At 53.9% G+C, this 25090-nt stretch overlaps 11 protein-coding genes across 11 annotated transcripts; 7 read left to right on the top strand and 4 right to left on the bottom strand.

Moving 5' to 3' along the window:
- Nucleotides 1-366: 366 nt before the first annotated feature.
- On the top strand, nucleotides 367-996 carry CCMA1212_001292 (uncharacterized protein; the record flags this gene model as incomplete). Its single annotated transcript, XM_073698725.1, is given in 3 exon segments — nucleotides 367-518; nucleotides 535-803; nucleotides 857-996. Coding segments are annotated over 3 exon segments (561 nt in total), but the record flags the coding sequence as incomplete, so codon positions are not given.
- A 190-nt stretch (nucleotides 997-1186) lies between these two features.
- On the top strand, nucleotides 1187-1702 carry CCMA1212_001291 (uncharacterized protein; the record flags this gene model as incomplete). Its single annotated transcript, XM_073698724.1, has 1 exon — nucleotides 1187-1702. The coding sequence occupies one exon, from the start codon at nucleotides 1187-1189 to the stop codon at nucleotides 1700-1702; it is 516 nt and encodes a 171-aa protein (XP_073562768.1).
- Nucleotides 1703-3444: 1742 nt separating this feature from the next.
- On the top strand, nucleotides 3445-4909 carry CCMA1212_001290 (Peptidyl-prolyl cis-trans isomerase-like 4; the record flags this gene model as incomplete). Its single annotated transcript, XM_073698723.1, has 2 exons — nucleotides 3445-3524; nucleotides 3577-4909. The coding sequence occupies 2 exons, from the start codon at nucleotides 3445-3447 to the stop codon at nucleotides 4907-4909; spliced, it is 1413 nt and encodes a 470-aa protein (XP_073562767.1).
- Nucleotides 4910-6196: 1287 nt separating this feature from the next.
- On the top strand, nucleotides 6197-6418 carry CCMA1212_001289 (uncharacterized protein; the record flags this gene model as incomplete). Its single annotated transcript, XM_073698722.1, has 2 exons — nucleotides 6197-6315; nucleotides 6370-6418. 2 exons carry the CDS (start codon nucleotides 6197-6199, stop codon nucleotides 6416-6418), a joined length of 168 nt encoding a protein of 55 aa, XP_073563367.1.
- Nucleotides 6419-8822: 2404 nt separating this feature from the next.
- Nucleotides 8823-10122, bottom strand: CCMA1212_001288 (uncharacterized protein; the record flags this gene model as incomplete). Its single annotated transcript, XM_073698721.1, has 4 exons — nucleotides 9890-10122; nucleotides 9255-9503; nucleotides 9003-9155; nucleotides 8823-8870 (listed from the first exon to the last, which is right to left on the bottom strand). The coding sequence occupies exons 1-4, from the start codon at nucleotides 10106-10108 to the stop codon at nucleotides 8823-8825; spliced, it is 669 nt and encodes a 222-aa protein (XP_073563368.1). The 5' UTR covers nucleotides 10109-10122.
- Nucleotides 10123-10803: 681 nt separating this feature from the next.
- Nucleotides 10804-11238, bottom strand: CCMA1212_001287 (uncharacterized protein; the record flags this gene model as incomplete). The annotated part of the gene is made up of 1 exon (XM_073698720.1): nucleotides 10804-11238. The coding sequence occupies one exon, from the start codon at nucleotides 11236-11238 to the stop codon at nucleotides 10804-10806; it is 435 nt and encodes a 144-aa protein (XP_073563371.1).
- Nucleotides 11239-11935: 697 nt separating this feature from the next.
- On the top strand, nucleotides 11936-13502 carry CCMA1212_001286 (uncharacterized protein; the record flags this gene model as incomplete). Its single annotated transcript, XM_073698719.1, has 3 exons — nucleotides 11936-12130; nucleotides 12250-12357; nucleotides 12441-13502. 3 exons carry the CDS (start codon nucleotides 11936-11938, stop codon nucleotides 13500-13502), a joined length of 1365 nt encoding a protein of 454 aa, XP_073563372.1.
- Nucleotides 13503-16155: 2653 nt separating this feature from the next.
- CCMA1212_001285 (uncharacterized protein) lies at nucleotides 16156-17041 on the bottom strand (the record flags this gene model as incomplete). Its single annotated transcript, XM_073698718.1, has 2 exons — nucleotides 16156-16860; nucleotides 16919-17041. 2 exons carry the CDS (start codon nucleotides 17039-17041, stop codon nucleotides 16156-16158), a joined length of 828 nt encoding a protein of 275 aa, XP_073563369.1.
- Nucleotides 17042-17534: 493 nt separating this feature from the next.
- Nucleotides 17535-18982, top strand: CCMA1212_001284 (Actin-related protein 2; the record flags this gene model as incomplete). The annotated part of the gene is made up of 3 exons (XM_073698717.1): nucleotides 17535-17550; nucleotides 17724-18197; nucleotides 18252-18982. The coding sequence occupies 3 exons, from the start codon at nucleotides 17535-17537 to the stop codon at nucleotides 18980-18982; spliced, it is 1221 nt and encodes a 406-aa protein (XP_073563370.1).
- Nucleotides 18983-21072: 2090 nt separating this feature from the next.
- Nucleotides 21073-22527, top strand: CCMA1212_001283 (Serine/threonine-protein kinase SSN3; the record flags this gene model as incomplete). Its single annotated transcript, XM_073698716.1, has 1 exon — nucleotides 21073-22527. The coding sequence occupies one exon, from the start codon at nucleotides 21073-21075 to the stop codon at nucleotides 22525-22527; it is 1455 nt and encodes a 484-aa protein (XP_073563375.1).
- A 1414-nt stretch (nucleotides 22528-23941) lies between these two features.
- On the bottom strand, nucleotides 23942-24624 carry CCMA1212_001282 (ADP-ribosylation factor 6; the record flags this gene model as incomplete). The annotated part of the gene is made up of 3 exons (XM_073698715.1): nucleotides 23942-24105; nucleotides 24163-24309; nucleotides 24375-24624. The coding sequence occupies 3 exons, from the start codon at nucleotides 24622-24624 to the stop codon at nucleotides 23942-23944; spliced, it is 561 nt and encodes a 186-aa protein (XP_073563376.1).
- Between the last annotated feature and the right edge of the window lie 466 nt (nucleotides 24625-25090).

Raw genomic sequence — 25090 nt, 5'->3', positions numbered from 1 at the left:
CAGCCGGTCATGGTACATTGGCAATGTTGATTTCGATAGTTGCAGCTTGCCAGCTCTCTCTGTTGGCGGTAGACTCCGATACTCGCCGTCTCTTTGTTTTACCTGTAGCACTTGGTTCGTATCGTCAACCCTCTTGGCCGTTTGTTGCAAGTATATTGCTAGCTTGTCCGCCCTCTTCCCCCCCCATCCCATCCCATGCTCCCACTAGCATTCCCGCTTCATTTTATCGATACTCCGTGCCTTATTTCTCGCTCCACACCCTCATTAGCCGGGGCATCTCGTGAGTGGCAGAGGCCAAGCAAGCCCTTGTGTTAGTGCTGCGTCAAAAAAAAGCAAACGGGCCTCGTTCCCATTCCCGGTCCCAGTATTCGATTCCACCCCGGTCCACCTTTTGCTCTTCTCCTGGCGCTGGCTGCTACACTACCAGACGCCCACTTAGACGCTCCTCATCACGCCAACTTCCGTGCTTTTGACCTGACCTGCCATCCCCGACGTCAGTCTTCCATCACCCCCGTGCTGTCGGTATAAACCAAGGCCACCTGCCCTACCAGAAGAGAATCCTCCTCCAAGATCGACACGTTTCTCATTGAATCCTACCAACGAACAAATACCTAACCCAGTATCACCTACGACATACCCGTGGCGGAACATTGCGCTTGGGCAAAAGAGGCAATCTCCTACCTTGCCCGCAGAAACACAGGAAGAAGCTGCTTCGTGCACCTTAATATTAAACGTCCTCGAAACCCCCCTTGCTAGACTCGGAAGCAAGGCTCAAACGAACGTCTTCTACACAACGCACGCACGTTAATTAACATACCCATCCATTTTCTATTATTACCAAGCGAGTACTCCATAGTGCTGCTATTCCTATCGTCGCCAGCACTTCACCCTTGTGGTCTCGACTCCGTCAACTCGCAGCTCAACACCTCAATTCCATTGCCGGCTCATCCATTATCTGTGCCAATCTCCTTCGACATCACCTGCTGCGCGGAGTGAACTCTTACTACATCTTCGTCGAGTGTCCGATGGTTTCGTCACAGCTGGGAACAAGAGCAATACCACGATCATATCGCTGCAGCCGCTGAACGAGACGCCGCAAAGCAAGAGCACCGAATCAGCAACAAACCTCAACCCAACCACCATCGACACATCCGAGTAGTACCTTCTACATCACAACATCTTCACAATGGATTTTGAAGGCTACCAGCACGACTACGCCTACACGCTGCAAAAGTACCTGCGTCTGCAGCAGCAGCACGAGCAGCTCTGCAACAACCTCGAGCAGATCCGCCCGCGCACCGCCTCGACCGGCACGCTTTCCACAATTTCCTCGCCCAGTACCTCGCCCGTCCGCACTTCCATCCACGCTCTCGCCGCCTCATCACCAATCTCAGCCTCGACACCATCGCCACGACGACACTCGCGATCCAGCGGCGCGCGCCGAGCTTCCAGGCACTCGCGCTGCTTTGAGGACCAGCTCGACACCATTGTCGACGAAGACACAATCTACCAGATCTCGGCCGAGGAGCAGCGCCTCTCTGACGTCAACGAGAGCATCAAGCGGGCGCTGACGGAGCTGCTCAACTGCGATGCCGTGCGCAGCGACAAGACGACGCGCATGTGGGCGCAGGCCCGGCTGATGGAGACGGAGCAGGAGCTTCGGTCAGGACGGCGGAGGCGAAGCTCGCCGAGCCGAGAGTGACTATCTTGAGGCAACCCAGTACGGACAATGGCATTGCTACGCAGCCATTATCGGGGAGACCTGAATATGGCCGAGAACTCCCCATATCGATGTTCGACTTGAATCCGGCATCACTACCAGCTCAGCTTGTCTGAGCCACAACGTCACTCCTTTGAACAGACATAATTCATAATTTCCTTCTTGGCTAGCCAATCCAGCCTTGATGCCACTTGGGGACCGTCTCGACGCGGACATACCAACAATTTTCATCTCGCTTCCTTTGTCGTTTCTTCTTGTGTCAATGGGGAAAACAAAACATATACCACAGGAGCTCAAGCCGGAGAGCTTACACCATGCGACGAGAATGAGTTTTTTTCTTTTTTCCCTTTTTTCTTCTTCTGTTATACTGCGATAGGGGGGCATACAGAAAAGGAGTGCAAAAATTGGGGACATTCATTTTCTTCGATTTGCCGCGTCTCATCAATTTTCTTTACGCTCCATCTCATATGGACATCTTCCTCCACCTACCCAATTCGGGTATGCTGCCGACTCCGTGCTGTTTTACTCACTGCAGGAGATGTTGCAAAATAGCCAGACATGAGGCTGACTGCTGTTCGTCTTTGGCATTGCATTGCGTGCGGCGCACAAAATACCTGTCTTCACTATGTACATGACTTTATATTCTTCATGTACATACCACAGCACCTTGACTCGGTGCAATTCTACCCTTTGCTTGTTTTTTATAGTGTTTATTATTATAGCATTTTCACTTATTGTGTGCTGTGGATCGGCTCTTTTGTACAGAAATCGAGGAATCGAGCCTCCTATCTGGTTATATACATGTATACATCCATATGTCTCATTGCATCTGATGGTCCTGACTTCTTCAGGTAGTCCCGGGGTTTTCTTATTCTCTATTTTCAAGTGTAGTGTTATTGTCGTATTTAGCGAGTACAGGCTTAGGTTGGCTGTTGAGAGGGCCACGATTTATATCATTGCTCTCACAATTTGAACGTACGTACTCTCGTGACCTGTCTTCAGTATTCTCAAACCTGCCTTAACACATACAACGCTATGCAACAAGACATGAAGTGAAGGGTGTTCATTAGATGGATGGCAAAAGCTGAGAGAGTTTCAGCCAGACCACAGGCTCGTGGACGAAAGGCGTTGCGCATTGACTGTCTCGTGACTGAAACGGAGGGCCTGCAATTAGCGACAGGCGGGGGATAAGAGAGGAGGCTTCCTGGTCTCAAGTTGATGCGTTTCGTAGATGATTGACCCTCATCACAATGTTTCAGCAAGGAGATAGATTTCGAGTACCGTAAGTAGAGAGAGTATAAGGAAGTACTATTGACAGAGTCTCTCGTACGACGCTCAATATTGGCCATGTATTTGATGTTATTCGATCCCTTAGTATCCAGATAGACATGCACCAATCGGATTTCATCCATTGAACCTTGAAGTTGAAATGGACTGACTTGTACGTATGCACGATCCACAAATCCAAATACAAGCTTATCTGATCTCTTGGCGGAGCTGGGTCTTCATGTTGTCAAGCTTCGACTTGTTTGGTGGAGATACATTATCTGCAAGCTCGAAGCATCACCACATTATGTAAGCATATCCCATGCAAGGCTGCTGCTCCACATAATTGTCACTCGTACAACCAATTCGCAGCCTCGCGCGTCAGGCACACGCGACAGCTTTCTTCCTCTTTCTTCCTCTTGCTTCCCGTCAGTACCATTCACGCCAAGGCAACCAGCATGTCCGTCCTGCTAGAAACAACCGTCGGTGACATTGTCATCGACCTGCTCACAGATCACGCCCCCAAGCTCTGCGAAAAGTACGTCACGATTCCTTCTCTCTGATGCCCCAAGCTGCTGACATCGCCCCAGCTTCTTGAAGCTCTGCAAGGTCAAATACTACAACTTCTCGCCCATTCACTCCGTGCAAAAGAACTTTTCCTTCCAAACCGGCGATCCCCTCGGCCCTCTCTCTAAAGAATCAGATGGCGGCTGCTCAATATGGGGCCTCCTCTCGGGCGATCCGGCCAAGCGCACATTCACAGCTCCCTTTCACCCCAAGCTGAAGCATCTGGAGCGAGGCACCGTGAGCATGGCGACTGTCCCGCTGGCTTCAGACCCCGATACAAGGGTCGCAGCGTCACAATTCATCATCACGCTGGGCGAAGAGACGGATTACCTCGACGGCAAGGCGGCCATCTTTGGCAAGGTCGTCGAGGGCTTCGATGCGCTGGAGAAGATCAACGAGGCCATGGTCGACGATAAGCAGTATCCCTTTGTCGACATACGCATCAAGCACACGGTCATTCTGGATGATCCCTATCCTGATCCTCCCGGCCTCAGAGAACCCAGCTCCAGCCCTCCCCCTTCAGACGAGCAATTGCGGACGGTGCGGATTGCCGACGAACAAGAACTCCACGAAAACGACGATGTAGACGAGGAAGAGCTGGAAAAGAGAAGACGGGAGAGAGAAGCCAGGGCGCAGGCGTTGACACTCGAGCTAATGGGCGATCTTCCCTTTGCCGAGGTGAAGCCTCCGGAGAACGTCTTGTTCGTGTGCAAACTGAACCCCGTCACGCAAGACGAAGACCTGGAGCTCATTTTTGGCCGATTCGGCAAAATCCTGAGCTGCGAGGTGATACGCGACCAGAAGACGGGAGACAGCCTCCAATACGCCTTTATAGAATACGAGGATAAGGCATCGTGCGAACTCGCGTACTCCAAGATGCAAGACGTGCTCATCGACGACCGACGCATCCACGTCGACTTTTCACAGAGTGTCAGCAAGCTCAGCGACGTCTGGAGGCAAGACACGAACAACAAACGGAGAGCAAGGGCGCGGGGAGGATGGGGTGGCGTGCAGGAGCTCGAGAAGCGACGGCAATATCGAGAAGAGGATGAGAGGAGCTCTGGCAAGAACTACAACATGGTGTATAGCAAGGAGGAGATGAAAGGGAGACACGACGATCGAGGCTCCAATGGCCGGAGAAGTGAGGGTAGGCATGACCAGAGGAACGACGACCGGCATGACCGCAGAAACGATGATAGATCACAGAAACGGCCTTCAGATCGAGACAAGGGGCGCCAGTACCGGGATAGGAGTCGCAGCCCTCGGCGAGGAAACAGAGACGATGGTCACAGATCGCGTGATGGCTATCGACACGATAGGAGGGATAGAGATGGTTATAGGCGCAGAGACAGGTGATGGACATGACAATGACATGGTTAATGAAAGCTTTTCATGACCCTTAGCGATGGACTCATCCACCACAATTTACTGTTCTCTATGCTCATGTTTCAGCATGAGTTCAAGACACACTTCCGCAGCCATCCGACAAAAATACCGACTGGACTCGCAATCATCAGCCGAAGGCATTTGTCTACTCTACGAGCTCTTTGTTTGGAACACGGCCATTGTGCTCTCAAGCACCATATCTGACCTCGGTCAACAGACGCTACCATCATGTCGACCCGAATGAGTCTACCCTGAACCAACTTGGGCCTTACGAGGGCTTGCTTGGGAGCCGTCTCGGTCTATTCGCATACATATAGCAACGGCCCTTGGTGGCTGCGCCTCTTGCTTGTTTGTCCACGCACAACGTCCACTCGAAGTCCGAGGCAGACGCTCCAAGCCTGCCAATAAAAATCGTGCATCTTTTTTAGCCACTCCTGGTGATAGCTCTGAGCTCACCAAGGACTTGGACTTTGCTGCCCTCAGGCTATGAAATCTGTTGATCACGTCGCAACTCTAGACCGCTGATTGCTCGAACGCCAGAATTAGAACATGGGAAACTCGGCAAAAGATGAGCCATCTCATAAGGGTACCTAGCGATGTATGAAACCTGAACGCTTCACGATTTTCCCAGTTTCCGAGGCAGGCAGACGACATGACGCCATGGCCCATCTCGAGCACCCGACTCTCTGCTTCTCTCTTCCCTGGTCTAAACGACCCGTTTCATTGCAAGTTCCGATGGCTACCGGCATCTCCCTATCCATCTGCTCCGTATCTACCTATCTATTCATCCACACGCAGGCTCACAGCAAGAGAGAGTCCCACGCTCTTGCGAGACGCTGTCAAACATGACAGGTCCCCCGCAGAAACACAAAAAACCGACGGGAGTAATGAATCTCAGATAGCCGTCTCTTCGGGGCCGTTCAGTTAATTTACAGCAGGAAGAGCCCTTCGTCCCGTGGATGCTTCTAGAGGCTCTCCCCTTTCATTTATCGTTACCGCCATTTGCCGAGCCGCCGTTACGCCGTTACGCTTATACGAGTCCGGCTTGTTGTTGATGGCGTTGGTGATGTTGTGACCTTCATCACGGTTCTTGTCCAGCGCTGATTTACGCCCTCGTTCTCCATCTCCTCTGTGGGCCGAGATCGAACCGAATCGAATCAAAATCGGAACCGTTTAGATGAACTCGTTACGAGTCAATCTATCTTCTCGTACAAGGTACCAGGTAGCAACCTCTTCTGCTTGTGAGCTGTCTTCCACATGTTACTAGTACGCCCATGTCACCTGTTGCTCTCCCCCTCCCTCCCTCCATCATTCTACTTACGGGCTGCAAGGGACCCGCCTGGTGCTACGGCGTCCCATCTCCGATGCAAATCGCTGTCGGTTGAGTGTCACGGATTACTAGCCACGGGGGCCCCCATCTCCCTCTCCAGGCTGTGTGTCGGCATGTACGAAGTACATTACAACCCTGATACCAGCTGAAGCCGAGCTTAGATCGACAAGGGGACTTAGTTCAAACCCGGCCTCGCCGTGTAAGCGACAGAAGAGCCGCGAAGGGGCAACCCTTCCCTCTCTCCCAACTACAGGCAAAACAAGCAATCAAAAAAAGGCAAGCAAGCAATCAACGTCCAAAAGGCGAGACATGCGTCTCTGTCTGAGCGAGAGTGTCCTCGAAACTTCACTTTCTTCCCAGTCACCGCCTCGTTTGCTTCCTGTTTGATTGGCTCTGCTTCATCCCGACCACCCACCCCCAGTCTACAAGAACCGGTGACGCTCTCAAATCATTGGGGCGAGGAAAATAGACATGCATATGTGTGGGATGGACAGGACATGCAGCTCAGTCACTCACTTGCGCTTCCCTTGCTCTGGTGTCACGGGACGAGAGATGGGCATACCGTTACGGTATACGTTTCTCTATGCTCGCACACCGGTTGTCATGGAAGTCACAAAATGGTGCGCCGTTGCGCCAAAGTGACGCTTGTTGTCTTTCAAGTCGCCTGACCTGTACACAAGTACATGGGTGATGATAATAATAGGACCAGTGCTCCGTGACGGCAACGAGAACAAGATGGAAATAAAGCTGCCAACAGATGAAACAGACCTTGTGTATGCCTGTGTGAGTGTCACCCAGCAAAAAAACGAAGCTTGTCATTGCGGCTGTTGCAGCCCTTTGGCCTCGAAAAGCGCTTCGTCACCTCGTACGAGGGACCTCGTCACTGACTGACTGACTGGACTACACCAGACATACAAAGGTGCTCCTGAGTTGAGTTGAGCAACGTGATTGCGGATTACCATGACCTCGAATTAAACGAGCTGATGATGGATCCCAAACTTCGCCGACATGCGGTTTGAACGTCTTCTCGAACCTTGGCCCTGGTTTCCCTTCGATCCCCTCATGTCGTTTTGTTTTCTTGTACCCTTGCTCCTCACACCCATCCCACTCTGAACCCCGGACAAAAACTCAGATCATCCGTTGATCTTTCCCACAGCCTTGCGTGGTGTCTCTGTTTGCTCATTGGCTAGCTCACGCCATCACCTCGTGGATTGGATGACCGTTATGTTTTGCCATGGTACCCTGCACACCTACTACTACTATCCCTCTTTGCCTATTGTCCTGTCTGTCTGTCTTGCGTTTTTCTTGGCCCCGGAGCATGTCCAATCGCTAAGCATTCCCACGTCGCACACAACGGTTGCATGCAGCGAACATGACGGGAACTGAGGGAAAAGCCCAAACTGCAAAGGACCGCCCTGCCCGCCTTTCAAACAAGGGGAGGACGGGGCGGGGGGAGGGGTGGAAGAGCAATATATATATATAATAATAATAATAATTAGAGAATAAATAAAAAAAAAGAAGAAGAAGAAACACGGCGGTTGGTTGTGGCTGGAGGGAAATTTCTTATTTCCGTCCCCTTTCTTTACCCTTCTGGGGAGTAATGAGGAGCGTTTACTATCGCAGGAGGCTGAGGGGGCAAGCAATCCTGTAGATATTGGCTGAGAGGTTGTTGTTTGATCTTTTTGACAGGGGGAGGAGGAGAGCGAAGCAAGGGGGTGGAAAATGAGGCTGTGGGCTTGGTCCGATTCAGACACAAGCTGAAGACTCGATCTTTCGTTGGCCAAGTGGCGCGACAATCTACTCGGCAGTTCCGAGGGCGTCCAAACATTCTGCATGTAAAGTGTCAATCATGAAGTAATTAACTTGAAGACTGGCGATGGCGGTGCAAGCGTGACTCTCTCAGGATCGGAGTCTAGACTAAGGGGGATGTAGGGGAACCTGCTGGGGGAGACACACAGCTGAGAAAGGATAGACAGATGCCGGCAATAGATACCGACTCGGGCTATTTGATCAGAAACGAAAAAAGACAACGTTTATGCATAGTCCAGGATGAAACATTGGTGGAGCGAAGGCGTTCACCGCCGCCAAACGGCGTGGGAGAAAGAGAGAGAGTCACAGAGAGAGAGCAAGAGAGGTGAGCCAATCCCCGTGTTTGCATGTGCAGCATCTCAGGCCCTTTCCCCTGCCTACTGCATGTACATGTGCGTTTCCCTCCCATCATCGTGTATCGCTTGTCTCACAGCCTCGAAGAACTGACTCACCTCATACCTCACTTATTATGTCTCTATCTCTTGATCTCTCACTTGGTTATATCGGCATAATCTCAATGGCTTTCTTGCACGCCCCTCACCCAAGCCATGCGTTTCTCTGCACCATCTCTCCTGTGCATCTTTTCCTTCTGGAAACCTGCACCGTTTCGTTTCGTTGTCCTCTTCACCACTTTCTAGTCTCTCGTTCCCTTGCATGTGTGCCCGTCCCTCCCCTCCGGCATTTAGAGCGCCTTCTCCCCGTCCTCACCTGTCAAATAAACGCTGTGCGTTGGCGTGCCTTGCTTTAGAGCCCGGCCACTGACTGCGTGTGCGTGCGTGCGTGCGTGTGTAGCTCAGAGGGGGTGGACGGCAGCATGCGCCCCTTCTGTTCCTGGTCGAGACAAATACAAAGTAGATGGACGTTTGGCGGTGTCCTGGCTGCCGTGTGCCCGGACAGATCCTCTCTGCCTACATTACTTCGTACATGCTTGGGTGAAGCGTTGTGAAGGCGTGTAAGGCATGCTATGTGAAGGAGGGGAGGGGGAGTGGCCAGCTCAGCTTGGTCACAGCTATCGCCAAACGCTAGTGTTGAAGGATGCAGCCCTTTGCCACACGGGAGGCGCACTTGGCAATGTCGCTGTCTTTGGACAGGCACAGGTGACATATCGGTGTACGCTCTTCTTTTTGTTGCCATTGAGAGTCAAAAAGGGGGGAGGGAGCACCAGGGAAGGGGTACATCCCAAGTAACGGGCGACAGCTCCTCGTTGGGCGTTTTCTTGTATACATGCAGTATCTGCTCCTCTCCTCTCTGTGTGTATATGCCATCTGGTTTCGATACACCCAGGAAGAATCTCGCCCAAGAATCCATCACAGATCTGAGATACATGCTCACTTGTACTTCGTATATGCTCTTCCCCCCAACCTCCCCCATTTCTCTCCAAGCCTCCGACTTCCTTCTGGAAGCTGCTTGATCCGTTGTAATGTCCTAACAGAACTGCAATGGCCCATTTCCTTGCCGAGCAGCACGTGCAACTTGTGTGCCTCTCAAGGACCCTCTCTTGAGAATGTCTCGTCTTCAGTCTCTCGTGTTGCTCGTCATGTGCCTTGGTTCAACTCCAGAACCTCTTTGCCTCCACAGCTGTCAAGTTCCACACGGAACAAGGACGACTCCCTTGTAATATAAGCAGACGGTACTTCACAGTTACCCAGATGATTTGTACTTTTTTGTTTCCTGCCTAGGGCGGGAAACAAGTTGGTGGCTCCCTGTTGTGCGACGTCTCGAGAGACCTTTTTTTGCCTTTGGGGGCCCTTCTGCAGGCTGCTTGCGGAGTTGCACAGGAGGAGAATAACATGCATCTCAATTTACCTGACCGCTACGTTATCGTAACATGAAATGTACACGACATTGACCTTGATCGCCGCCCCCGAGCTGCTTCTGGGATCTTGCGACGGCGCGTATTCTTTCGGCCTCAACCGGGGGCCTGGACACAGGGTCTGGTATGTTCCTGGACTATTTGCGTTCTGCTTGTTTCTGAGGTTTGTGTATGAGCATGACGATCCGTCTCTTGTAGAGCGAAAGAGTAGCCTCATGAGGGCAAGCAAATCTGCATGGACAAGAACCGGTTTGTAGAAGATCACGATCCTCAAAGAGGTCCCTCCTCCTCTTTCCTTACCCCCCTGGTATCCATTTTCCGTTCCCGGAATAGACCAGACGGTTGTTGCTTGGATTTAGACGAGGTTTCCCGAAGAGAGGCAAAGCAGACGTTATTTTGTATACTACGCACTGACCTTATTCAGCACCTTGTCCACTTGCACGCCCCTCCGGAGGAAACAAAACGTGGAAGGGGGGGATGAAGAAGCGCTCGAAATAGAACGGGGAGAGACTGGGCCGGGCAGAAACAACACATACAACATATGCAAGACGCAGTTCCGTTGCAGTGAATCTCGTTTCTATCATGAACAATTATCGTCCTCCTCAGGGGGTGTAAATCTAATCTAGATGGGAATATGCTACTACAGAAACCGCCAGGGGGGCCAAAAGGGCTTAGCAAATGCCGGCCCGAGAATCCGGAAAGATCGATTTGTGAGGGTCCTCCTCCTCGTTTTCCCACGTGTGTGGGCGTTGTCTTGCTTGTCTCTCTTTCTCTTACTTCCCCTGTTCGGCAAAACAGCAAGCCAGAGGAAATGAGCAGGGGTCTGTGGCGAACACGTACAGATACCGTCCAAGTATGTACCAACACCGATTCTCGATCTGCATCAAGCCTCCCATTCCGCACTCCCTGCCATCATATCGGACCTGCGTCTCCACCGCCTTGCGTAGCACTTTGACAAGAGAGAGAGAGAGCCACACACGCAGAGAGAGAGAGAGTGAAAGTGAGGGAGATGGCCTTGGTGGGAGTTGAGTCTGGGGAGGGATGACACAAGGCCGACGAGCTTGTCAACTGCTGTGTACCGAGGGCAGCATCTGCGGGCCAGAAAGTGACTTCCCGGCAGCTTGTCTTCTGCCTCTGTGTGCTGCTCGTTTTGTTGAGCCGTGTCCATAACGAGGCGAAGACATGGAGAGAGCGTGCGTAGACAGGTAGGCGGAGAGAGAGGCAGAAGGGAAAGGCACAGGATGCAAAATAATTGGACGAGCTGGGCTCGGGAGATGGAGCAAGACAAACAAACAAAAATGGTTGAAATGGGGGATTCGACGAGGAGGACGGGCGGGTACCAATCATGTATAACTATCTCCGGAGCTACAGCTCTTTTTCCTTTCTTTTCTACTCCCGGCTTTCTTATTCTACATCTTTTCAATCCATCCGTCCTTTGCCTCTGTTTATCTTGAGACTCTTTTCAGATCATCCTTGCTCAGAGTGCTTCGTTCATCCGTTCACCTTGCCTTGCCAAACTTGTTTACATACCCCCCCCCTGGCTGCCCATTCACTGAAGGAACCCCCTGATTCGTCCACGTCAAAAGAACAACTGCAGACACTGCCATCTGGAGTCAGCCTTTTTGTCTTAGTGGCCAGCATCACCGAGTCATCAACTGAAGCTCAAGGGGACACAAGACGTCAGTCCCGTCGTTTCCCGTCTCTCTCCTTCTACCTCTCCAACTCTACATTGCGCCCTATCCCTTAGTCAAGGCTTCCCCCAAAGCCACATACCAAGAGCGAGTCAGGAAAAGCAGCCATCAAGAGCTCTACCATCTCAAGAGCGTGTTTGATCATCCGAGTCTGATACAGAAGGAAGTCCTTGATTCAGTGGGGAGAACAGAGAAAACCGTCACAAAGGAAAAGAAGTGCGATACACACACCAGCACACAGGCACACACACACACACACACACACACAATCAGTGTAGATACAACATCATAGCTTCCAGCTTGCTTGTCGTCTGCCCTTGACATTCGCCTCCCGAAAACTAAGAGCGACCACGATGGGTTCATCTAGCGGCTCTCACTCCACCAGCCACACACGGTACTCTTCTCCTCGAGGCGGCATATCCCCCTACGCGGCGCCGTACACGGATCGCCGATCGAACTCTTACCACAGCGACTCGAGAGGCGGCATGATGAATGACCGCGACGGAACCGAGGAGCCCAGCACGCAGCGAAAGAGAATCGCGGTCGCGGTAGGTCCCTCCTCCCTCTCCTCCCTCTTCTTCCCCTGGCCTACGTGCATGAGATGGATCAGAGAGGCAGAGGCCGAGAACAAGATTTGCTGACTCGGTGCGTTTGACGGCGGTAAAAGTGCATGCGATGCCGCAAGAGAAAGATCCGGTGCACGGGAGACAGCGGAAACGGCCAGCCGTGCCTCAACTGCAAGAACGCCGGCTACGAGCCCTGCCAGTTCCTTCGGGTAAGAAGAAGAAGATGGCGATGACGATGAGAACGAGGATGACGATGGACAGTTTCAAGACACATGCTAACGCCAAAGCCCAGGTCTCCTCCCACGAAACCCACCTCAAGAACGCGCAGTTCTCCTACAGCCTCGACGTCGCCCGCAGCTTCCAGGCCCGCGGCCCCTCGGCCGTGCCCCCGATGCCCACGACCCCCCTGCCCTCCCCGTACCCGGAGGCCCTCAGCATGCCCAGCGGCGAGGCGCTGTCGTATAGGAGCGGCTCCGCCTCGGCCTACGCCTACGGCAGCAAGTACTATCCCATGTCGGCCTGGTCCGGCGGGTACGCCGACGACAGCAGCATCGAGTACTCGGTGTATCCGCAGTCGTACCCCCAGGACGCGTACATGGTGGGCGCCTACCGCATGGGCTCGAGCCCGCCGTCGTCGAAGCCGTCGATGTACGTCGAGCCTGACCCGGCCTCTGCCTATGGCTATCCCGCCGGCCCGACCTCTGCTGCCGTCGGATCTGCTGCCTCGACGGCGACAATGGTTCATCGCCCTGCTGCCGGAGCTGAGACGAACACGGCGTACGCCTATGGGGGAATCGCATCTCTCAGTAACCCGCTCACCAACAGCGAGAGAATGCTGCCCACGCCGTTGGCCCGGCCCCTGACCAGCGCTCCCCAGCAGCACCAGCACCAGCACCAGCATCAGCACCAGCACCAGCACCAGCATCAGCACCAGCACCAGCACCCATGTCGAGCAGAGTCCATCTCCTCCGCCTACAGCAAGACATCCCATTCCTCCACAGGCAGCTCCTCCCCAGCGGCCCTCTCCGAGCCAGCAACCGCCTACACCCCCTTCGAAAGCTCCCCCCTATCCTCGTACCCAACGCCCACCGCCTCCAACTCGCACCTCCACCGCAGCGAGTCCTACACCACGGCCGCGAACCCGTCCCTCGACTCCATCATGGCGCCGTCGGAAGAGCCGCTGCGCATGACGGCGCCCGAGATGACGTACAAGTACACGAACACGACGGGGCGCTACGCGAGCACGTACACGGGGGCTGCTGCTATGGGAGGCTATCTGACGAGCAGCCATGGGCACTCGTCGTATGGGCTGAGTGGCGAGGATAATGAGCGCAAGTCTGGCATGCGGAGCTGATTTCTTTACTGCCTCTCTTGTTGCGTTGCTTTCGAGGTTGAACTGGTGTGTATGTACTACCGTGCTTGCCTTTTTGCCCCCCTCTTTGCACTCCTGTCTCTTTGCACTTTTTCAATTTGGTATTTGCTTTCTTTCTTTTCTTGAATCAGATCTTCTCTGTTCCACCTCAACTATTTCACCCTCAGCTTCACCTTCCTCATCCCCCGTGGAGTCCAAAAAAACGCACCTTGAAACTACAAATAAACCACCTCGAAAACAAGACAGATGAACAAAAGCAAACGGCACAACAATACAACACATCGCAAAACATGTTACAAAAAACCAACCAATAAAAAAAGGACCCCTACACCCACAACAAAAGCTTCCTCGCCAAAAAAAAAGGTCCCCAACGCGGCGCAACGCCACCTCGTGTCTCTTCATTGCGAAACCCACCCTTTCTTCTTCCTCCCACCCAAGACACCAGCCTAGGGGTTGTCATCGGCCTATGGCATGAAGGATAGGCCCAAAAGCCACGCGACTTTCAGGGGTAAACACCCGAGACGAGAAGACCGCCCAAACACACTCTTACCTATGTACTCGGCTTGTTTTACTTCTCCCACCCATCTCGGCATTGCTCAGAGACACACGAGAAGCCAAGATGCTGTGGCGGCCTCTTTTAATCGATCGGCCTTTTGCGAAGGAAGCAGAAGAAAACAGCGTGTTTTGGACTCTGCATATGCAGCTGCGGAACTTTACGCCACACTTTCTCTATCCTACTTGCAGCTGAATCCTGCTTTTCCTTTGTTTCTGCGTATTCGAAGTTTTTCCGCTGATTTTGTTTGAGACTTCTTTTACTTGCTCTTCTTCCATTCTTGGGTTGTTCTGCCTGTTCGTTTGTTCACACCATGGGCTCTTTTACTACGAGCCTCCACAGGCGTCTACCTATTATCCAAACCCGCTTGGTCCTTGTTCAACATCTATGACGACAGAGAAGAGGACCAAGGGGGCATCATTTCTGTTACAGTGAAGGGACGGTAAAAAGACAAAAGCATGATGAAGGAGAATTGAAGACTGGCTCGGACGAAACGCCCGGGGGGGGGGGGGGGGGGGGGGGGCCAACTCGTGATGAGCGAGCGAATGTGGAGGATTCGGCTGCGGATGTTCTCTTCTCTTATCGTCTTCTCTAATGGATTGGGTTTGTGTATGTTAGGGAGGATTCAATTTGTTATTGCTGTTATTGTTCTAAAACACAGGGGAATGTAATGCAGCGGCTGCTTGCTATTAGACGATGGCCTCTCGTCTGGCCCTCATCCAACGCCAAGGCCAGGTGTACCATGGAACAAAGCCAAAAGCAACCGGCAGAAATCAAAATCACATGTACCAAGCTTCCTTTTTATTACGCAAAATGTACTTAAGACATCATAATACAGGCGGCACTTGTTTGTTTTCATACAACCATAATACAAGTCGTATCCTCTTCGTCCACAGAGTCACGATACAGACGGTATTCCCATGCTTCAAATACACACAGTCGTAAAACGGCCAATGACACTATCCCAACACCTGTCCTGGGATGACGGATGAGACTCAGAGAGAAAGACATGAGTGCACCAGGTTACATATGGAGGGGGGGCCCGCCCAAAAGGCGCTTGTCGCACCGCATGCACCGTCAAGGGCACCATCTGTTTCACATCCTTGGGGTTACTGTGTTTTCTTTGGAATATCACGTCGCTTGCCGTGAGTTCTTCTGACCCATTTGTCTCGATTTCTGAAGAGGGGCAGCTGGAGAAAGGGGGGGGGAGGATATGAATAGGTGGGAGGGGTGCATGTAGAGATGGGGGGGGATGGGCAACAGAATCGAGTACACGGACACGAGGTGTCAAAGGAAAATCTGTGCTTTATGAGAGGTTGTGCAATGATACGGCGACAGGAGGGACGTAGCAGCAAGAGCATCTCTCTAATCGTTTCTGTGTTTTTGATCTTGGAAGCTCACATCTCTCGTGGTCGTGCAAGCGCAGCTAGATGGCAAGGGATAGCCGCATCTGATATCGCCGGGAGGAAGCAAGGCAGAGCTAGCTATATGAAGGTGTGCAGATAATCTGAGGGGAGCGGACGAAGCGGAAGATGAAGGCTCGGTAATACGGACGTGTGCAACCGGCGCAAAGGAAGTAGACGTCACGGCAGCACTTTTGGGCAGGATGAGACGTTCCAAGACAGAACGAGAGACAACACGAGTAACCGCCGAGCCTCCAAGAGTTGATGACAGAGCTGCGGCCTTTGTAAGTGACGATGACGCCGTGTTTGAGAAGCACCGGCTACGTCTTCTGCAAGAATTGATTGGAGCGAGCGTTTGACACGGCATGTTTTAAAAAGTCAGGTTGTATTCACGCTTTGTTTGCTATTGCCAGCAAGGGAACCGGGAGACAGGAGGCGGTAAATGATGTAAACGCATAGCAGGTATGCATGCGTCTGGACGTCGCACACGCAGGGCCACTGAGCCAAGCATCGTCCAGGAACCCGGATATCGGAGGCGGACGCTTTCACACCGCAAAATCGACAGGGGAAGGAGTGACGACCGGAGAGTGCAAAGAGAGCAGCAGGTCGAGTCAATAGGACAAACAGGGGGAGGGAGTGTCATGGCTGCTCCTCGAGTCGTACATGAAGCCGCCCCGGCCTATTTGACGCCAAAGACTCGCCGGCTGAGCACCGCCTGCTGCAGCTGTAGCACTCCGGCTTGGACTCCGTCGACAATGGATACGCCTCTGGCCCTGTCCTGGCCGTACTCCTGGACGACAATGGTGCGGATCATGTCTTGCAGGCCGCCCATGCCACCGCAGCCCATGACGACACAGGTGACGTTCCCCGAGGAGAGCAGCCGCTGGGTAGCTTCTCTCAGACGCACGTTGACCTGATCCTGTGAGATTGTGTGGAAATCTCCTGCATTGACGCCGGTGGAAAAGACGCCGGCGAATCTGCTGTCATTGGGGCTCGAGTGTCCTGTGGCGGATGCCGGAGATGGTGCCTGTCCCAGGAAGGCGGCAACGCCATTGGCAAGGTGAGCCTCCCAGAAGGCTCCCGTCGTGACGACGCCCCATTTCTGCTGCTCCTCTTCAACAAGGGGGACGAGAGACAGCCCCGTCAGGATGCTGGCTTCGAAGATGCCTGTTACGGGAACGGGGTTGAGGGCTTTGGCAAGGTGCTTGACCAGGGGGTGAACGCTGAAGCAGGCAACGAGCACAGCATCGTAGGCCTCGGATTGGAGACGAGACGTAAATTCTGGATCGTTGAGCACCGCTTGGACGCTGGCTTGGATGCCCTCGGCATTGTCGATGCTGGCAGGAGACGGCTCAGGGGCCGTGTAGGTGCTGATGGAGACAGACTCGAGAGAGTCAGCTGGGCTAATTGGCGGACTACGATGGATGGGCTAGCAGAATTACTGGAGACAGAGTTGCTATTGAGTTTGCGGCTGCTTCCATAGACTTTGTCATGGCATGGGAAGAGTTGGGGTTAAGGAGGAGGATCCTGATGGGGGCGAGTCGAGGAGGGTCCGCGAGAGACATGGCGGATGGAGGATGAAGCTGTTCAAAAGAACACTTTGAGAAGCTGAAGTAACTGAGGCGAAGAGTAAATAAGGGATGAATACAAAAAGGGGCACAGCCTGATACTCTCCTTGAGTGACTGTAGAATTGAGAGGAACAATATGACATGAAGCAAGGTTGAGATCGTGAAGCCTCAACTGATGGCTGATGGCGGCGATGGAGCTGCGGGGTATCACGTGATGCCATAGCCCCCCAGTGACGACGATTCCAAGGTTCGGCCTCCGCTGGTTTCAGGTCCCCGAAATGCCCTGTAACTCGCTGGAAGGGCCTCTGGAGCCTCTGAACACAAGGACCCCACCATCTGGCTCAACTGTCATCAACCTGGCTCACCTCGCCCGACCCGAGAGACTGACGACGCCTCCACCCTCGTGCCAGCCTCCAGCTTCCTCATCTCTCAACAGCTTCGCCCAACTGCGGCCTCCCTCGCCGGCTCTGAATTGAAACCACCGCCAACATGGTTCCTCCCATCGGTACGTCGAAGCAGCCGCTGATGCCCCCCCCCTGAAGCTCGGAGGGTCGGTGTGGTGCAGCTACTGAAGCTCTCCCTACCGCTGCCGAGCTTCCACCTCTCGCTCCCCTTACCTCCTGCGGCCACCAACTTGCTGCCTACAACCTCTGCTAACGCTCCTCCGCCTGCCCCCAGTCCTCGACGGCGGCACCGGTTTCCTCAAGGTCGGATACGCCGCACAAAACTTCCCCGAGCACCAGTACCCGTCGATTGTCGGCCGGCCCATCCTGCGGTCTGAGGAGCGGACGGACAACGATGTCATCATCAAGGACATCATGTGCGGCGACGACGCGGCGGCCGCCCGCACGATGCTGCAGATCAGCTACCCCATGGAGAACGGCATCGTCAAGAACTGGGAGGACATGCAGCACCTCTGGGACTACACCTTCTTCGAAAAGCTCCAGATCAACCCGCAGGGCCAGAAGATCCTGCTGACGGAGCCGCCCATGAACCCCCTGAAGAACCGCGAGAAGATGTGCGAGGTCATGTTTGACCGATACGGCTTTGGCGGAGTCTACGTTGCCATCCAGGCCGTGCTGGCGCTGTATGCACAGGGTAATGGTTCCCCTTCTCTTCCCGCTTCTCTTTCCCCCCTTGCCGCTGCGGTGGGTTAGGAGCCATCGTTCGTCACCGCATGGCTAACGTCACGTCGGAATTGCACAGGTCTGAGCTCGGGCGTCGTCGTCGACTCTGGTGACGGTGTCACCCACATTGTCCCCGTCTACGAATCCGTCGTGCTGAACCACCTCACCAAGCGATTGGACGTTGCCGGTCGAGACGTCACTCGCAATCTGATCAAGCTGCTGCTGCGCAGAGGCTACGCGCTCAACCGAACCGCCGACTTCGAGACGGTCCGCCAGATCAAGGAGAAGCTCTGCTACGTCTCATACGACCTCGAGCTCGACAAGCGCCTGAGCGAAGACACAACCGTGCTGGTCGAGGACTACACGCTGCCCGACGGCCGGGTCATCCGGGTGGGAAGCGAGCGGTTCGAGGCGCCCGAGTGTCTGTTCCAGCCACACCTGGTGGACAACGAGTCCCCCGGGCTGGGCGAGTTCCTCTTCAACACGATTCAGTCGGCCGACGTGGACATTCGCGCGTCGCTGTTCAAGGCCATTGTGCTGTCCGGAGGCAGCAGCATGTACCCGGGCCTGCCGTCGCGACTGGAGAAGGAGCTGAAGCAGCTGTGGCTGACGCGGGCGCTGCAGGGCAACCCGGAGCGGCTGAGCAAGTTCAAGGTGCGGATCGAGGATCCGCCCCGGAGACGGCACATGGTGTTTTTGGGAGGTGCCGTGCTGGCCAACATCATGGCGGAGAACGAGAGCATGTGGGTGACCAAGGCGGAGTGGGAGGAGCAGGGAGTGCGGGCTCTGGAGAAGCTCGGGCCACGATGAGTCGGTTGACGGTGTTTGGACATAAGAGAGGGAGTGATGAGATGTTGTCTCTATTCATACTGTTAGATGAAGCATTCAAGACGTGATATTGCGTGGTTTCTTCAGCCTGTGCTCTACCATTTGTGGCGGTACAGCAATCCTCCAACCACCTAACCAAACCGATGGTTCTCATATTCCACAATATGGCTGGGTGCATGGATCACGATATTGCTTCCAAGATTGTCTACGTGAAGCCATTCATACGACATGTGGTGAGGCAGAGAATCAGGGTCAGAGGATGGCATCACGGCTTAGTCAGTGGCCAAAACTGTAATAACGGCGCCTGCCTCAACTCGTGGCAGCCACGTTAACCAACGAATTGACTCGAGCATCGACCTTCAACCTCAATCTCACCGTCTGCACAACTTTTTGTCTCACCCCATCATCTGCTCTCCTCCATTGATCCATCTTCGTTGTTTCTTGTCCTTTTCAGTTCACTGTTGGTGCTTCTTCTCTTTCCATCATCCTAGCAAAAGCCACAGCCGACCTTCTCCGCACCGGCTAAAGCCAACCGAGAAGAGCACCATCTTCTCACCTCTTCCCACGTCTTTCTCTTCAACAGCAGTCCGTCTACAACGTTGCACCGTCATTGTCATCGTCATTGTGTGCCATCAACCTATACCGTCCAGCCACTTGCGAATGCGGAGAAGCAGATGCAAGTCTGTACTCGTACGTGCCTGGCGCAGCATCTGGGATCGTCCAGACTCGCCACCAAAACGCTCCATAACTAACGGAGGCCCGAGTCGCATCGTGCGGGTTCGTGCATCACTCGCCTCTCCGAATCCGTGCAATCGTTTCGCTCACGGGCCAAGCTGGGCTTCTGTTTGGAGAAGCAAGCAGAGGCTCGTCTGCTTTCATGTCTTGGCCTGGATCGTCGCGACCATTGTCCATGCTGACCGGCCGTGGCGTCTCGCTCGCAGGAGATTCCGCTTCCACCCACGCCGAGAGCCATCGACAGCCAACCCGTTCCTCTTACCCTGAGCGAGATCCGGTCGTGTGGGATATCGACATCAAACAGGAGGTGATACGGGGCAGATGAACCTGCCGAACCCGTCCTCGGGATCCGGGCCCGGGACCGCAAAAGTGGCCGGCGTCATGAATGCAAGGGGCCTCCACCAGTCGACCAAGCGGAGTGTCCTGGCGGCGTTTGAAGGTGCGTGCGGCTGATTTGTCGTCCTCTGCTGTCTCTCCCTCCTCTCCCTCACTGCCTCCTCCCTTTGGGCTGCTGCTAGGCCATCTCCTTGTCTGAAGATCCCCCAGCTTTGTCGAGAGACCAAGATCCAGCACGACCAACGCCGTCTATTTATCGAACCCTCTTCCCTGCCCGCTCCAGCGAGATCCACCTGTACAAACCCACCATGTGCCCTTTTTTCGGTGCCCTGTCTTGCCTTTGATTTGCTTCCTGTTGCCCATCTTGTGCGGTAATCGGCATACGCTGCTCCTCTCGGTGGCATCGTCTACGCTCCGTACATGCCTCTTACACCATTGTCACACTCGTTCGTCTGTCAAGCGACGATATCAATTTCCCCAATCTTCCCGAAGTTGCCACGCTTGGCCGCCTACCCCCTTTTTATCTATTTACATTTTGCTCAGCCACTCAACGCGGATATTGCCATCAATCCGTCTCTTTGTTTAGCAATCTGTCTTCTCAACAGTTTTCCTCCTCTCAGCACCGCTTGTTTTCTCCAAATCGCCCCATCCTCTCCATCCCCATTTGCTCCTCTTCAGCTAGTCCGATTCATCTTACCCGTGTCAAGACCCCTGGGGTTTACATTGCACGATACGCGCGATCTGGCTCATCTGGCAAGGCTGTTTCTCGACGTCCTTTGAAGCAGCGTCTAAGCTCGCATTAACCGCATCTCATCCGCTTACCCACACATACACACCTCATCTGTGTACCGTATCATACACATCACATACGCACTCACCGTACACCACGCGTGTCCAGCCTGTGTCTCACCATCATTTTCTTGCTTCCTCCTGTCTCTTGTTCAGCCCATCACTTATTCACCCTCAGTCTCGCTTCACACACAGCAGCTTAGCCGCGCAGAATGCCTCTGAGGCTGAAGCCCGGCTATCCTCACTCATCGTCGTCGCATCACTTCTTTGGATCTTCATCGTCCTCTTCATCTGCTCACCGCTCCTACACAGATGGCCGCGACCAGTCGGCTGGCTACCAGCCCAAGGCACGTGTGACGGAGCGTTATCGCATCATAGGCTTCATTAGCAGCGGCACCTATGGCCGTGTCTACAAAGCTGTTGGCAGGACTGTCAACGGGGAGGGCATTGCTGTCGTCAAGACTTCCAGCGGCCTCACGCCAACATCCGGCTCCGGCTCGAGCGCTCCCATCGAGGTTGCCATCAAAAAGTTCAAGCCCGATAAGGAGGGGGAGCAGGTCAGTTACACCGGCATCTCCCAGAGCGCCATCCGCGAGATGAGCCTGTGCAGCGAGCTCAAACACGCAAACGTCATCCGGCTGGTGGAGATTATCCTCGAGGACAAGTGCATCTTCATGGTCTTTGAATATGCCGAGCACGATTTGTTGCAAATCATCCACCATCACACGCAGCAGCCGCGCCACCCGATACCGCCGGCCACGGTCAAGAGCATCATGTTTCAGCTGCTCAACGGCTGCCAGTATCTTCACACCAACTGGGTCCTGCATCGCGACCTCAAGCCCGCCAACATCATGGTCACGTCGGGCGGAGAGGTCAAGATTGGAGATTTGGGCCTGGCCCGTCGTTTCGACAAGCCGCTGCACTCGCTCTTCAGCGGCGATAAGGTCGTCGTCACCATTTGGTACCGCGCCCCCGAGCTGATCCTCGGGTCGTACCACTACACTCCCGCCATCGACATGTGGGCCGTGGGCTGCATCTTTGCGGAGCTGCTGTCCCTGCGTCCCATCTTCAAGGGCGAGGAGGCGAAGATGGACAGCAAGAAGACGGTGCCGTTCCAGCGGAACCAAATGCACAAGATTGTCGAGATCATGGGCATGCCGACTAAAGAGCGGTGGCCCCTGCTTCCGGCCATGCCCGAGTACATGCAGCTCAACACGCTCTCGGCGATGCAGCACAGCAGCCACAGCAGCCACCACCACGGCCACCACCACCAGCCGCCCAGCCGCGGCTACTCGACGACGTCGAGCCTCGAGAAGTGGTACTACAGCACCATCAACAACAACTCGGGCGCCGGATCGGCCGCGTCGGGTCCCAACGGCCAGCCGGCGCTGCAGTCCCTCGGCGCCGAAGGCTACAAGCTGCTCGCCGGCCTGCTCGAGTACGATCCGGAGAAGCGCCTGACGGCCGCCCAGGCACTGCAGTCCGTCTTCTTCAGCTCGGGCGACCGCGTGAGCGCAAACTGCTTCGAGGGCGTCAAGGTCGAGTACCCCCACCGCCGCGTCAGCCAGGACGACAACGACATTCGCACCAGCAGCCTGCCCGGCACCAAGCGTAGTGGGCTCCCGGACGACACGCTGCTGCGGCCAGCCAAGCGTCTCAAAGACTAGCAGTTGCGGTCGCAAGGAAATTTTCGGTTTGTCAACGAGACATTGTCGACTATGGGCGTTGCTTTTCCAAGGTTGGACGAGAATGCATAAAGTATGATGGTTTGGACACGGCTTGGATGGGGGTGTTGGGTTATTCATATGTCGGGGCGTTTTATCATGATGGATATATCGGTGAAGGGGCGCAATATGGACTTATTCTTGGTTGGCATTATACATCATTATACCTTGGCATGGCAATGAAACGCATGAGGATATGGGTTGCATTGGCTACTTCTTCCCCATCTTCATTACAGCTATATACTCGAACAGACTCTAGTGTTTGAAGGCCATGGTTATTTAAGGAATGAAGGCATAGCGATGCCACCTCTAGATTACCAAAGAAGAAAAAGTGACGGCAAGACGCTTACAATCGGAACGTCCTACATCAAGGTGTACGTCGACAAAGAAGATGAATTCAACTAGCATAGTAGTATGTAAAGTAAGTAGTCCCCCATCATCCTCCCCTCAACAACCCATATCTCTATTCCACACTTCCACCCTTTCCATCTCCAGCTTATTCACATCCGCTTTCTTTCTCCTCGCCTCTTTTTCTCCCAACACCTCCTCCGTTCCCCCAAATCCATCAACCTCCACACCCGTCCGTCCCATCAACCCCCCGTTTTCTTCCCCCCCTCCCTCGTGTGCCGTCTAGCCCTCTTTCCGTCTCACCAAGGTAGATATCATTGTGTGGTTACTGTAAGAGAGAGAGAGAGAGAGAGAGAAAAGCACAGGGTATTTGAAACGTAAAACTACAAAAACCAGCAAACAAAATCAGGACCAAAGCAGTAAAACGACAAACAACACAGAACAGGGAAATCAGCGGATTTGCGAACAAAGAAAATAAACAGCCAGATGATGCTAAGATAATTCGCTTTCAAGAGGTAGAAAAAGGACGGAAAGCTGACAACAATTAAAAAGAGAAATTAGGCCTCTTGTAAGAAAGCAGACCATCGTTAGAAAACAGCACGACATTTGTTTTGTCCCCCTCCCGCAACAAACCATGGTATAAATATCACGCGTTTCCACCGCCCCTGGCTCCTTCTTCTGGATATCCCTTCCCCTGAAGTCCTTCCTCTCTCCTTATTTTTTTGCCATCTTCGGATCCTGTCAAGTCTCTTCCTCTTCCCCCTTCTTACTCGTCCACCTCTGGCGAGATTTAGATACCGACGGTAAGAGCGCATCTGTTCGAACAGCAGCAATCTGGCAAAGACAGAGCCGCGAGACTGGTGTGCAAGTCCCACACAGATATAAACGGGACGTGGGTCCAGGAAGGGAAAGTTGGTGTATGCATCATTGAAAAAGATCTCCATTAAACGTCGTAGACTTTTGCGAAACCACAAAAAGAGAGTACAAGGTGCGCATAGTTCCGGTTCCTTTATTTCTTGACGGGGGCAGCGGGAGCCTTGACGTTGTTGGACAGCCATGCCAGACCCTCGAGGAGACCCTCGCCGGTGGTGGCACAGCTGGGCACGACGTACCAGACCTTGTCCTTGAGCTTGGAGAGCTGCAGAGCTTCGGTGACTTCCTGGGGCGACATGGCTGTGGTGGGCAGAGGTTAGCGGCGGCAAATGGCGCAGAGGGGACTCCCTGACGCACCTTCTTTGAGATCCTGCTTGTTGGCAAAGACCAGCAGCAGGCTGTCCTTCATTTCTCGGTCGTTGATGATGCGGTGCAGTTCTTGTCGGGCCTCGTCCATGCGAGCGCGGTCGGAGGAGTCAATGACGAAGATGAGGCCTTGGGTGCCTGGCAGTAGGTGTCATGTTAGCATCTAACAAGCGCTCACAGACAGCCGAAAGGGAAGTTCGTACCGCTGAAGTAATGCCTCCACAAGGGACGGATCTTGTCCTGGCCACCGACATCCCAGACGTTGAACTTGACGTTCTTGTAGGTGACGGTCTCGACGTTGAAGCCGACGGTGGGAATGGTGGTGACGTCCTGGCCGAGCTTGAGCTTGTACAGGATCGTTGTTTTACCGGCGGCGTCGAGGCCCAGCATCAGCAGTCGCATCTCCTTGGATCCGAAGATCTTGCTCATAACCTTGGAAAGCTGGCCACCCATGATTGCGGCCTGTGGTGTTTAATCTCGACGTTTCGATTTCTAACGCTCGGCGACTTCGATTTCGCAGCGGCGCGCGTGACGGAGGAAAGGAGGTCGTCGGGAGAAGATGCGCAAGCGGCGGGAGAAGAGGTAGATGTGAAAGGAGGGACGGAGGGAGAAGGACTCTGCAGCGGCGCGAAAACAGGTTCGGGATGCAGGGAGCGAGATCTAGCAGCGAGACATTCAGTGTTAGTCGAAGATGGCAGAGACAGATGATGAAGAGGGTAGACGGGCTCAAGGCAGCGCGTTTGCATGGCAGCCAAGCCTCATTTCATTTCCCCCACCTCGCACTCTGTCTGCCTCCTACGCAAAAGACCAGAGACGGACGATGAAGATAGAGGGGTGAAAAGAAGAGACGAGACGGAGGTGCACAGCAAGAAGCGCGCAGAGAGCTGCGTCGTGCTGGGTCCCAGATTCACATACCAAA

Source organism: Trichoderma ghanense, assembly GCF_004382785.1.
Source record: "Trichoderma ghanense strain CCMA-1212 chromosome Unknown scaffold_0, whole genome shotgun sequence".
Classification (NCBI taxonomy): domain Eukaryota; kingdom Fungi; phylum Ascomycota; class Sordariomycetes; order Hypocreales; family Hypocreaceae; genus Trichoderma; species Trichoderma ghanense.
Note: the sequence above shows the minus strand (reverse complement) of the source record. Positions and strands in the feature narration are given on the sequence as shown.